Raw genomic sequence first — 12,904 nt, forward strand, 5'->3', positions numbered from 1 at the left:
CACACCACATGCTGTTTAGCACTAATCTGTTTTAGGCAAGCTTATAGTTTTAAAAGTTTTTTCCTCAGGTTTGTTACTTTACTCCTCAGTGTTAAAACAGTTCTTTTGAACCAGAACTGAAGTTCTGTTTGGTTAAAAAAAAAAAAAAAAAGCTTTGTTGATACAGTCTGTAATCCTCTTTCCATGGACTGAAGGTTTCCATAAAACAGAGGGAAAAATTGAGGCACTTCAGCATCTTACCTCTCAATCTTCTGAAGTGCTGGCCCTCCACTGTGGCTGCAGCAGCGATGATAGCTCTTCACTTCTTCCTGCGCAGCAAAAACACAGATAACTTTCAGATCACCACACCAGTGATGTGGCAAAGCATTGAGCTCTAACGTGACAGGATATAGTACAAAAAAATGCATAGTTGCTCATATAAGAGTAACCGCAAATGTGTGACTTAATTTTACTGCAACAAATGAACTTTCTTTACGTATTAAACTGATTATCATTTAAAAAAAAGAATAGAGACACAATTTTTCTGAAGGAACTAACTTTGATCAGGCAAAATATTATGACTTTGCAGCTATGCAGACTCTTATAACAAACTGCAGTGCAGAACCAACTTTAACTTCTTCAACAATCACAATAACATAACCAAATTCATCACCGTTCTTACCTAAGTTCGCTTTTAACATGTACTAAAAACAGGGAAAACACCCAAGAGCCCCTTGCAAATCTCACTCCAATCCTTACACTTCCCCAACTTTCCCGCTTCTAACTTTAGATTTGATGGAACAATGTTCCTTTCTTGCTTAATATGACCCACTCCAAACAGATGCGATGATGAACAGATAAAGGGTTTATGACCACTTCACCTGGTCATAATAATATGCCTCGTCAGTCTAATACTAGATGTAAACAAAATAAAAACATTAAACTCACAGCTTTATTTAATTTTGAAAAATATGTAACATACTGCCCTTTTTAAATTTATGGCGGACTGATGTCCCTTTGGGCTCCAACATTTATGGTAGCTTAAAAATAGGAATCAAAGCTCTACAGAACTTGCTTTTTGCTTTGCAATAAAAATTTAGAAATAACCACAAGAAACAAGTAACTTATAACTTGCCAGTACTTTGTTTAATGGATTACTACCTGAATAGAAATTCTCATTAATGTTGCCTTGATAAAGAAAAGGCTATCTGAGACATGAAGCATGCCCCAGAATTGCCCGCAAAGGCATAAATATTCATGTTTATAGAGGTACAGGCAAGATTTCTTGATGATAAATTGAAGCTTGTGTGGTGTGAAGGCGCTGAACACCTCTATAATAGTTATGCGTAGGACCAACACAGGTCTCAGAGTACAAAACCCAAGGAAAGTTGAAAAAAAATGTCTCAGAGTTAACAAAGATTAGTTTCATCTGTAGCTATCAGAGGGTAATTATTTTTCTTTATCTCTGTTCATGTTCCTGCACCTAAAGTGCCTTGTTTGACATTTGTACCTCTTGAACTTATCCACATTTCGTCACATTACAGCCAAAGGTTCCAGTTAATTTTCCTTTATTTGACAGATAAATCCAGTTTAGCTACAAACTGTGAAGAGTAAGAGTTTGAGTTTGAACTATTGTGTGAAGATGCCTGTGCAAATTCTCAGTTATCTGGGTCATCGTAACAGAAAAAAGGCTTAAATCGGAGAAAAACGGACTTTCGCTCAGTTCTTTCTGAAAACGTTTCAACACTTATTCAGGAGTCTTTGTCAATCCTGCTGGCACACACTTGAGCCACTTGTGTGGAGAGGAATAGACAAAGATCTCAATCTCGAAATGTGCAAAGCGTTAAAGACACACCATAAAAGTTGTAACTGCAATGAAAGGTGATTCTACAAAAAAAAACAAAAAAAATGGACTTAATGTAAATACATGCCATACTCAGATTTTCATGTGTAGCATATTTTGAAAAACCTGTTATACTTTCCATGCAACTCAAAATGATGTACTTGAATTGATCTGTCATATAACATCCCAAGTTTCTGGTTGCAAAATGCTGGAGTGAGAAAAAGTTCAAGAGGTGTAAATAGTTTTGATACGGTGCCCAAGAGGTGCAAACACACTGCACATACATAATTGCGGTACAAACACAAAAAGTACTCCAAACACAAACACACAAAACACATGCAAAGGAAAAATGCAGAAAAAGTGAAAGTCTGCAATCACAACTAGACACACAAAGTGCAAATATTCTGCAAACACAAATGATGCTCACACACAAAACACATGCAAAGGCAAAATGCTGCAAGAAGAAAACACAACTGCAAGTTCAGAAAAGCTGCAAACTAGCTCCACATTACGGAAGTGCTCCTGACCACTAGGGGAGTCGGCCACCGACCAAGTCATATGCGACAATGTTGTATGTTTTCCTTCATGTCTTTTTAAACACTTTTTTACAATATTATAGGACAGCGGCATTTGCACCTCATTTGCATTTGCACCTCTCGGCTACCATGGAAAAGTTCAAGGGGTGTGAATACTGTTGATTGACACAGTAGTCATCATGTTTGAGTTCTGTCCAGCAAGTCAGTGAGTAAAGCAGATTTTCTGTTTGTAGGCCATAATTTTGTTTCCTAATTTTCTCTGGTGAATATGTGCTTGAAAGTTTGTAGCTGTAATGTGGCTACATGTGAGAAGAGATTATGGGTGTAAACACTTTTGCAGGTTCATGTACATGACTGGTAAAAGGATATATCCTATATTCTACTCTTTTATTCGACAAAATATTCAAATTACTATAAAACATAGTGTCAAAGACATATGTCATTATGGAACTCAATCTCAGCTTTATGGGGAATTTTGTGGCCCTTCTTTTTTGTTATTCTTCTTTTTGCTCTACAAAGGATCAATGTTTTGAACAGGTCCCACTTCCAGCTGCACTAGGCTGCCATTTTCAAAGATGAGGCCACTGTACACTGGATTACTTATTACCCTTCCACTAAGTGTCACAAAAGCATGAAGCTACATACTGCTGAAGAACATCTAGCAGCAGTTTTCAGCTAATAAGCTGCAGGAGTTGGTGAAAACAGAACTACCACTAAAAGTGAGTGAATATGCTTGCAATCGGCAGCTATATAGACAAGAAAAACGAGATGAATGGAAATTATGCTCGATGTTCCTGAACATCCAAATAAACAACTGCAGGGCTTTCAGCTTTAGGAGAGGATAGCAGATCAAGACCTCCTTTTTTTAAAGATAATTATACATCAAACCCATAATGACATATTGACAACAGCTACATGGTTAACATGTTCACATTTCAAAAATTTGAACAGGCAACAGACCCTGATGGAGACATTGCGACATTAGATTTCATATGACTTATTACAGGAAAAAACGCATAGTCCTTTTTGGTCAAATCAGCGCTCCATGGCTCTAATTGATCGTTTGCATTTTAAATTGCAGCCATGGTACAATTCACAAGGTAGAAACATTAGTACACTAAACTGGGACAAAATACATTAAAACCAATTTTTTTCATTATTGTGTAGCGATGCATCTTGCCCAAACACTGTCTTTGCTGTATTCATTTTACTATTCTGTTGCTTCTTCACTCAGACTGTAGAGGTTTGCTGTTGATACAAATGGACAGAAAGCCAATAACGATTTGAGTTTAGATGAATCCAATATTGTAGGGATGCATGAACTGAAGGCTACATTCAGATGGCGGAGGAACATGAGCAATCCATGTCAAATAAAAGGGATTAATTAGTTGGTGAAATCGTAAGGAATTAGCTTGATTTAAAAGGAAAAATCACAAATGTGATGAGATCTGATGTTTTTATTTTACATGGAACAACCTTTTCATATATTTTTGGAGTAGAAAGCTATATCTTTAACATTGGGGAGCTGCTGAGGAGGTTATGGGAGTTTGATTTTTCACTCCACATGTATTTTATGAATCTCGAAAAGCCTTTGTCCCTTGAGGCATTTTATGAGGGATGCTGTGGGAGTTTGGGGTGCCGGTATATGGTCCTTGTAGATACTCCAAACATGTCTCCATCCAAATTTCCAGCAGAAAATTGAGCTTGTTCCCACTGCGGGTTTGGCTCTGACAGGTATGTCCCTTGTCATCGATCTTGTTTGTGGTGTTCTTGGATGGGGTCTCGAAGTGTAATAATTGAGAGGAGGGTGCCTGGTTTGGGAATGTCAAGGTCTCATTTTTGTTTTTTGCCGATGATGTGGCTCTATTAGTGTCTTCAAGCCAAGATGTTCTGGAACAAGTAACAGGCGTCGCAGAGAAGTTTCAGCTTCTCCAGTCCTAGCTCCATGATTCTCAGGCAGAAAAGGCTGGATTCCTTCCTCTGGTTCGATTGTCCAAATCTACCTGAAGTGCTTTTCAAGAGTCTTGGTGTCTTCATATAGGAGCGCCAAATGGATAGATGAATCGGGGCTGCTGGTATGGGAATTCCAGTCTCTTCTGTACCTCCATATGTTTTCCTTTATGTCTAATGCCTTTGCTGCATGTATTTCTCTGTCAACTTGATGGCAGATTCTTGTTAAAAGCTGTAGGATATATTAAAAAGTTATTCCTGGAAGCAAGATCAATCTAAAGACCTTTAGAGGGCTTGATCTACAGTACAATGAGCGCTACTCAGCTCTGTCATGGTAAAGAAAAATTTGAGCCAACCAGCAAAGCTCTTGATTTACTGTTCCATCTAGGTTCTGATCCCCACATATGGTCTTGAGATGTGAATCAAGAATGAGATTCCTGGACACAAGTGGCTGAGTTCAGGTACCTTCGTGGACGGACTGGGCTCACTATCAGATCCGTCATCCAAAGGAAGCTCGCAGTATAGCCGCTGCTGCGCTGCATCAAAGTGTATCAGGTGAGGTTTGTTCAGGCATATAATCATAAGGTCTATATATCTACCTCCGTTTGGAGGTTTTCTGAGCACACACCACTGGGAGGAGGCCCAAGGGGACCCAAGGCATTCCCCTTCTTTCTGAGGAAAGAAGATCTGAAGAGTGCCACAGGGAACAGAGAGATCTGGGTTTCCACCCTGGACCTGAGACCATCAGAACTTCAACTCAGGCAAGTGGAAGTAGTGGGCATATGGATATAATCTACCAAGGTTATGAAACAAGTCCCAGAGGATTTATATGACTGAACCTGATGACAGGACAGACAATTTTAGCCAAAAGATATATTTAGTAAGCCAATAACCGTAAACATGGTCGCATAGAGACACTAATATTAATAGAATCTCTTCTCCTGGGCATGTAAACATCCTTATCCCATTAATTTCAATATCAAAATAAGGGCAGTCAGGAGATGGCACAGCAAGATGAGGTGAAGGTAGACAGTAATTAGAATTAAGCTGCTGAAAAATGGAAGACAGACAGAAAGAGGAAGGAAGGAAAGGAAAGCAGCTAACAGGCAACAGAAAGCTTGCTTCCGTTTAATTGATGAGTTATAAAAATCATAATTTCTCAGAGTCTTAGTCGTATCACAGAGATCCATGACAGGCTTAGCTGAATCATATATTAACATGACCGCGTTAGAGATGTTCAAGATTAGTTTAACCCTTCACCAGTAGTAAAGCCTTTACACATATATATGCAAAGACGCGGGAAGTCACACATCAGTATGTGAGCTGACACGTATCAGTGACCTCAGTGGATCTGACTGCAGCGTGGGGATGTACTGACGCATCGGACAACCGGCTCTCTGGCTGCAACTTGATTTGCCGATCAACCTAAGGAAATACCCAGTCAGAAGGGGTGTACCATGGAAGATGTTCATTATTCACAGAATGGAAAATCAATTTACATGCGGAGTGCATGTAAGGAATAATACGGAGACATTCACTCTTTCACCTCAGTGCCTGAGCTCAAAAAGGACCTGCTGAGGGAAGCAGGTCTAACTGATGTGTTCCTTCAGAAGCACAATTTTCTCTTGCTGTTTATGGCTATAGGGCAATACAGTGAACACTGATGTGTCCATGTAGTTTCTATAAAAACCTTTCAATACACTTATGGATGGAGACGCAGGAGAAGGACATTCCAGTTCAGTGGCATGAATCTGCAAAGGGTTGAGCTGTTATTGGTAGATGGTAAAATGAATTCTACACATTAACATAAAACACAGGTTTCTGCACTTACAAAGCTGTTTACAGTAAGCTGGGTCAGGTACAACAGAGCAACCAGCACAGAAAAAATAGTAAAAAAAAGCAAAAAGGGCACAAAGACTTAAACATTGTTTATTTTATATCTATAGAGCCTATTAAAAGCAATCATATCTTTTTTTTCATTTTGTGGCATTACAACTACAAACTTTTTGTTGGGATTATTGTGAACTGGAGGGCAAATGAGACATGCGTGTCAAGATTATTTCTCATTCAACTGGTTGTGATGGATTTTACTTATAGGTGTAAAGGGAGCTGAATACATATGCATATACACCTTTATTAGTTTTGAAAACCAAGATTTTCCTTCTACTTCACAGTTATGTGCTATATTTGTGTTGATCTACCACTTAAAATCTTTAAAAACATATTCAGCTGGTGGTTCTAACGTGAAAAAGCTCAAGTGGTATGCATTCCATCACAAAGTACTGTATCTTTAGCCGTTTTGGATAAAAAGGCACATTTCTGTTGGAGCAGCGCCTCATAAAGACATAAATTCTCTTCCTCATTTCTCTTCACTAATCTCCACATTTAAGAAACAAAGCACTGTTAATTATTTTTAATTCTTCTTTGATAATGAGTGGGAGGCCAGATATATTATCAGAACAGTTTGCCAATTAATTTCATGTTTAGCTAATAGCTTGAAAAAAAGTGAAATGTCTCCCCAGGACTAACACATGAACAATCTAAACTATTCTGTGAGGAGTGGGAGAGCATATCATTAAGGAAGACATATTGTTAAAAAAAGATTAGGAGGAGAAGATTTCTGGGAAGATGCAAAGGTGTGTGGGTTTTTGACGGGTTGAGAAGGTAGAGGGTGAAAAGATGTTCTACAGACACAAAAGATAACAAAGACTATATACAGCAATGACATTTCTTTATATTTCTGGTTCTTGGTATTGCTCAGACGATGTCAAACTAAATCGGATGCTTTGAACTCTTGGCTTTTACATCTATATGAATGCAGATGCATTTGTGCCTTTTAAATTCAATGAAATAATTAATCTGAAAGTTTATTTTTCATTTAAAAAGGAAACACTTTAAACCAAATAAATCAGAATATCATTATAAACTATGTTTATTTCAGTTATTCGGTGCAAAAAGTAAAACTGAAATATCACAAAAATGATATATTATATATATTAATCACATCCATAGTGATGACATTGCAAGCTTTTATTTCGGTTGATTTTGATGGTTATGGCTTACAGTTTATGGAAACCATAAATTCAGTTTCTTGAACAATTAGAATGGAACATAAGTTCAATAAAAAGGGATTTTTGTCACATATGTTATGGATATGATCAGGTCCACGCAATCATGGTGACGACAAAAGTCCCACCAGATGTCCTACAGATAGTCAATGATAGCCCCCAGAAGGGAAAGCCAGAAAAGATCATTGCTAAAGTAGCCTAAAGGTTGCAGAATGCTGTATTCAAGTTCATAAAAGTTAATGTGAACGGGAGGAAAAATTGTAGTGTGGCTGAGCAATTAGCAGAAGGAAACAATGAATTTCAAACAATCACAAAAACAATGTAATCATCAACACACACACACATACATATTATATATATATATATATATATATATATATATATATATATATATATATATATATATATATATATATATATATATATATATATATATATATATATATATATATACATACATATATATACATATATATATATATATATATATACACATACATATATATACATATATATATATATACATATACATATATATATACATATATATGTATATGTATGTGTGTGTATATATATATATATATATATATATATATATATATATATATATATATATATATATATATATATATGCATTTATGTTTGTTTTATCTTTTCTATTATATTTTTTATCTATTACATTTTACAAGTATGCTTTTATTTTGTAATGTCACTAAACTGATGAACAGAAAGACCAACAGTAGTTGGTCGTGGAAGACTTTACCATTTCACACCAGGAATAAGTTGGGCTTTAAAAATGTGAAGGTAGGAAATGTTAAAGGGGCAAAATAACCAGTAATAGCGGCAAAAGCAGCAGCCTTTAGGGGTACCACAGACAATAAGTAGGGAAAAAGCAACAAGGGACATACATCATGCATAAAAGAGTTCCTCTTATATCCACAGTCTCTTGCAATAAATTAACATGAAAATAGTGATGTACCGAGCCTGGTATACGTATCGGGCCCAATACCAGCATCAGTTACTCATACTCCTACTTGTAAAAGCAATCTGATACTCTGAACCAATACTAATTTTGTGCTTGATTTTTCCCCTGGGCTGAGCTATGCTGCAACTCAAAGGACAGATGCCTCTATATACCATGTAGTGGTGCTTTACACCAAGAGGTTATTTCCAGACATTCCAAAAAAAAAAAAAAAAAAGAAGAGAGATGTGATCTATAAGTACCACTTTATTGAGTACTCAGTATCGGTGCTTGGAATTGGCAAGTATCTAAACTGAAGTACTCGTGCTTTTACTCGGTCTGCAAAAAAAATGGTATCGGGACACCCCCACCTGAAAATGTCCATGTCCATGAGACATAATGCAAATTTTTCAGGTATCCTGCTGTTTTGTCAGTATAAGCCTCAGTCAGTGCAACTTCAACGAAGTAAAACAATGTTTGCTGAAAAAAACAGCTAAAGACCTTACAAGAGTCTCTTGAGAATATACAGACATATCATCATCTGGTATAAGGCTGTATCTCACAGATATACATAAATGTAGTTAGAGTTGCTTTTAATTGCTGAAAAAATGCTAAAATAGAACATACAATGTAAGCTTTCAGTCTTCTGAGGTGCAATAAATGAGGTTTTCTTCAGTTGTATACTAACTCGTTACTATTGGTTACAAAATCTAATTACAACAGGATTCTTGTTTTATTGTAAAAATTTCATCCCTTTTCAGAGTCAGCTTTCTAGACGTCCATAGTCCTTCATGTGCATTTAAGAAAATGCAGGAGGTAAGGAAACAAAAACAGAAGGACAACATTTTTGCAGTGGGAATAAGGTCTGGAAATACAAATAAATTCCATAATCTATTTTTCCCCCCAGAAATAATACAGAAATAATGTTCCAAACATTTGCATATTTCTTTCAGACGGCATATGGACCATGCTTCTAAAGATAAGGGAACATTAAATAAGTAATTTCATAGGACTGCGTGTAAAAAAAAAAAAAAAATCGGAACTATTCCTTTAATATACGGAGAGCAAGGTGCGTAACATCAATTATTGTGAAAAGTCTTCTTTAAGTGATCAAAGGCTAAAGCTTATACACCCTGAAACCATTCCAGCTCTGCAAGTGGTTGTAAACAGAGCAGATGTGAATGACTGCAGACCTGGAATATGTAGGTGTGAGCATTCATGCATGTGTTTTTTGCATATGAGTTGGTGGATTTATTGTGCAATTTAATGACACTTTTTATGGTATTGAACCACAGAACAGATCCACACACACACACACACACACACGGATAATATCTTTAAGTCTCCATCTGAAGTTCACGCTGTACCAAGATGACACGTATCCGTCAGCGTGCCGGTTCATCTTGTTCCTGCACGGGTTATTACGACTCAATCGTGGAGCATTTGAGTGAGCCGGCGCAAATAGCGCTCAGCACTGCAGCGTCCCGCTGGGGGAGATACAATGATGCACTCCTGAAATATGACACCCATCCCAGGCACCACACTCCCACTACGTACAACCCCCTATATGATACACAATGCTATGTCTGAGTGACATCCATCGAGGTCGGATCTCTGCTCCTGTGCAGCGCAAAATGCGGTTCGTCTGTAAGAAAAGGGGTTCTTTAGAAAATCAGGGTTGCAGACATGAATCTTTTTTAAATAGGAACTGTGTATACTAATGTATATATTTCATGCTTAAAGTCCATTAAACGTGGCTGATTTGGCACGCTGTTTAAATAAGCTCTGGGTAAAATGGTTAACAACACGGCATGGCTGTAAAATTCAGCTGTCCCATTGATTACGGGGTAATAGCTGGATAGATTAATGTGTTTCTCAGGGGGGTTCCCGCCTCGCCAATGAATCTGAATCACTCATGCAAACACAGCAAGCGGAGCTGCCTCCCTCACCAACAACCCACATTCGTATCCTTATTCATATTTCCCCCCCCCCTGCCGATCGCTGATTAGGGTTTCAGCAAGGTTCTGCTCGCTCCCTCTCCCTACCGGCTGATGTGGATCTGATGAGACCCGGATCGGTTTAGAAAGCCGCAGCTGAAAAAGACCCAAACAGAAAAGTTTAGAGGAGCGACGCAACAAATAGGAGGGTGTTGCGTTTTGCGCGTGCGACGGGATGCTGCACCGTGGCAACATATTGCAGAGTAAGTCGGAAGCCGTGATGGAACAGAGCTCTCAGACCTCACCGGCTCAATATCCAGGGCCGCCGATAATGCGCAACCCTACATCACTGGCATTAAATATTCAGAAGCTTCAATACAAGGCAGGTGAAGCCCCACACCTACACTTAGCAAGTCACATAGACCCTGTTAAAGATGATGCATGCAGGTGCTCTCTTCAGCTAATGGCTGCCTGAGTTTCTAAACACCTATTAGACCCTGAGATTGAGCTCTGAACTCCGTGAGATGAGGAGCACCCCGTCGAGCTGAGCACCCCAGCTATTTCTCCTCCAGATGAGGTCATTTACAACTGGAGACATAAAAATATGATATATGGTATAAAAAACGAGAACTTGTGCAGCCGTTTTAATGATAAAAATCTTTAAATAGCCCTAAGCTACACTAAAAATAGCAGTATCCCAAATCAAACTGATTAATGCTAATCAGGCTTCTTTGAATGTGTGATTAAGAGAAACTAATTTACTATAAGACAATGGATCTTAATGCAGAAAAAAGGAAAAAGGGTCATTGGTATAACCAGACCCATTTTAACAGGAATGTGTGCACCAGAGTATATATCCCCTTTGCCCCAGTACAATTCCTGATTCGAAATTTAAACAAAACCGTGCAACTATTAATCAACAAAGTGCCTAATGATTGATTTTGAAAGGTTAGAAGAACAACTGATAGTTTTGAAGCATATTATTTAAATGAATCACTATAAAAACCTGCACAGCAGCCTACTGTAACATAGAAGTACTTTTATGACAAGAAATATCCTTGTCCAAATTTTGAATTCTAAAAAACACAAAATGGGAAATAGTTTTACAAAAAAGAATCATGCAATATTAAAAAAGCTTTGAAACCAGCGTTTTAGAACCACTAAGTCATTAGGAAAGCAGCAAACTAAGTTATCCCCTACTATTTCTAAATACGGTCTAGCTTTCTGATGTGTTTGCTCCAAACAATCTGATAATGACTAAAGAGACTGGATATAAATAAACCGACAATGAGACTCACATGAAACACATCTTCCCAATGGTAAAAGTAACAAGTCAGTCCATTTCAACTCAGTTTATATGTATACCTCCAAATTACGCCGATGGTAGTCTCAAGGCACAAAAATTTACCCAATTTAGATACAGAAATGTATGTTGCGTCAATGCGATCATACAGATAGATTCAAATTTAACTAAAAATTTTCTTAATTTCATCCTATAGCTATCAAACCATGCAATCAAGTTCAGGTTTTCATTGAAAGGTATTAAAAAGTTTCCTGTCTAAAGCTAATGGTATGTCCTTTTTGAAATGAACATATGGAAATGTGAATATATATATATATATATATATATATATATATATATATATATATATATATATATATATATATATATATATATACACACGTGTGTTTACATTTTGCGCATAATTCATATACCGAACCTTTATGTGTTAGTTCTGTTTTACCTGCAAGTATATTCTACTGATCCGTCCTAAGATGAACTTACTGGTGAGTAAATTACATCATACCTGCATTGCTCTCTTATTAGAAAATAGGGTTGGGGGGGTGGGCACTCAGCATTCTCCCAAAAGTAAAGAAAAACACACCATCTAGCACAATTAAAGCTGTTAACCCTCTTACCTTGTTATTGATGCACAAAGCAAGGTGCTTCCTCTCCCGAGCCAGACTCCCGCTGCGCAGCCTCACCTCCTCCCCTTGAGGCATGTTTCTGGAAGGACACCAGTCAAGTTAAAACACTGAAACTCTCCAGTGAACACATCTGTCTCTGAGCTCTCTGGTGTACACCAGCCCTCTGCGTCCAGCTGCACCCAACGTCACACGGGGTTCTTTCTATCTGTCGGCGCGTGCAGAAGCAGCCGGAGCACGGAGAGCTCGTCATATAAACGGAGAAAACATCGTCCCCCCTACAAACAGATGTGTGATTTACAGACGAGTCGCTGCATGTGACACCGACCTGAACGCGCCGCTCCTCAGCATGACGACCTGTTCCCTCGCAGTCAGACAGAGATGAAGTGAGCACTTTGGGTCGGGAGCAGCCGGTGAGAGACCAGACTTGGTGGATTATCCCAGCCAATCGGATGCTGAGCGTGTGCGCAGCGCTTGCCAGCACGTGTGTGACGACATCTCTTAACTTGGCAAATATATATAGATATATATATATATATATATATATATATATTATATATATAATATATATATATATATATATATATATACTATATATAAACGGAGCCTTAGTTATTCTGTATGCTGTCTCTCTAGGGGAAAACAAATGACACTGTTATAATAATTATTATTATATTCTGAACTAAGATAGAAAAACATGCTTT

The 12,904-nt window shown here is 37.8% G+C and overlaps 1 protein-coding gene across 1 annotated transcript in view; it reads right to left on the bottom strand.

Moving 5' to 3' along the window:
- The window catches only part of schip1 (schwannomin interacting protein 1), a 391,477-nt gene extending 378,842 nt beyond the window's left edge, over positions 1 to 12,635 (bottom strand). The window contains exons 1-3 of the mRNA XM_036149413.1: positions 12,529 to 12,635; positions 12,195 to 12,282; positions 241 to 308 (exon numbers count right to left, since the gene is read on the bottom strand). Of these exons, the coding sequence (XP_036005306.1) occupies positions 241 to 308; positions 12,195 to 12,282; positions 12,529 to 12,551 (179 nt within the window). The 5' untranslated portion in view covers positions 12,552 to 12,635. The remainder of the gene's footprint in view (positions 1 to 240; positions 309 to 12,194; positions 12,283 to 12,528) is intronic.
- Between the last annotated feature and the right edge of the window lie 269 nt (positions 12,636 to 12,904).

Source organism: Fundulus heteroclitus, chromosome 18, assembly GCF_011125445.2.
Source record: "Fundulus heteroclitus isolate FHET01 chromosome 18, MU-UCD_Fhet_4.1, whole genome shotgun sequence".
NCBI classification, from domain to species: Eukaryota; Metazoa; Chordata; class Actinopteri; order Cyprinodontiformes; family Fundulidae; genus Fundulus; species Fundulus heteroclitus.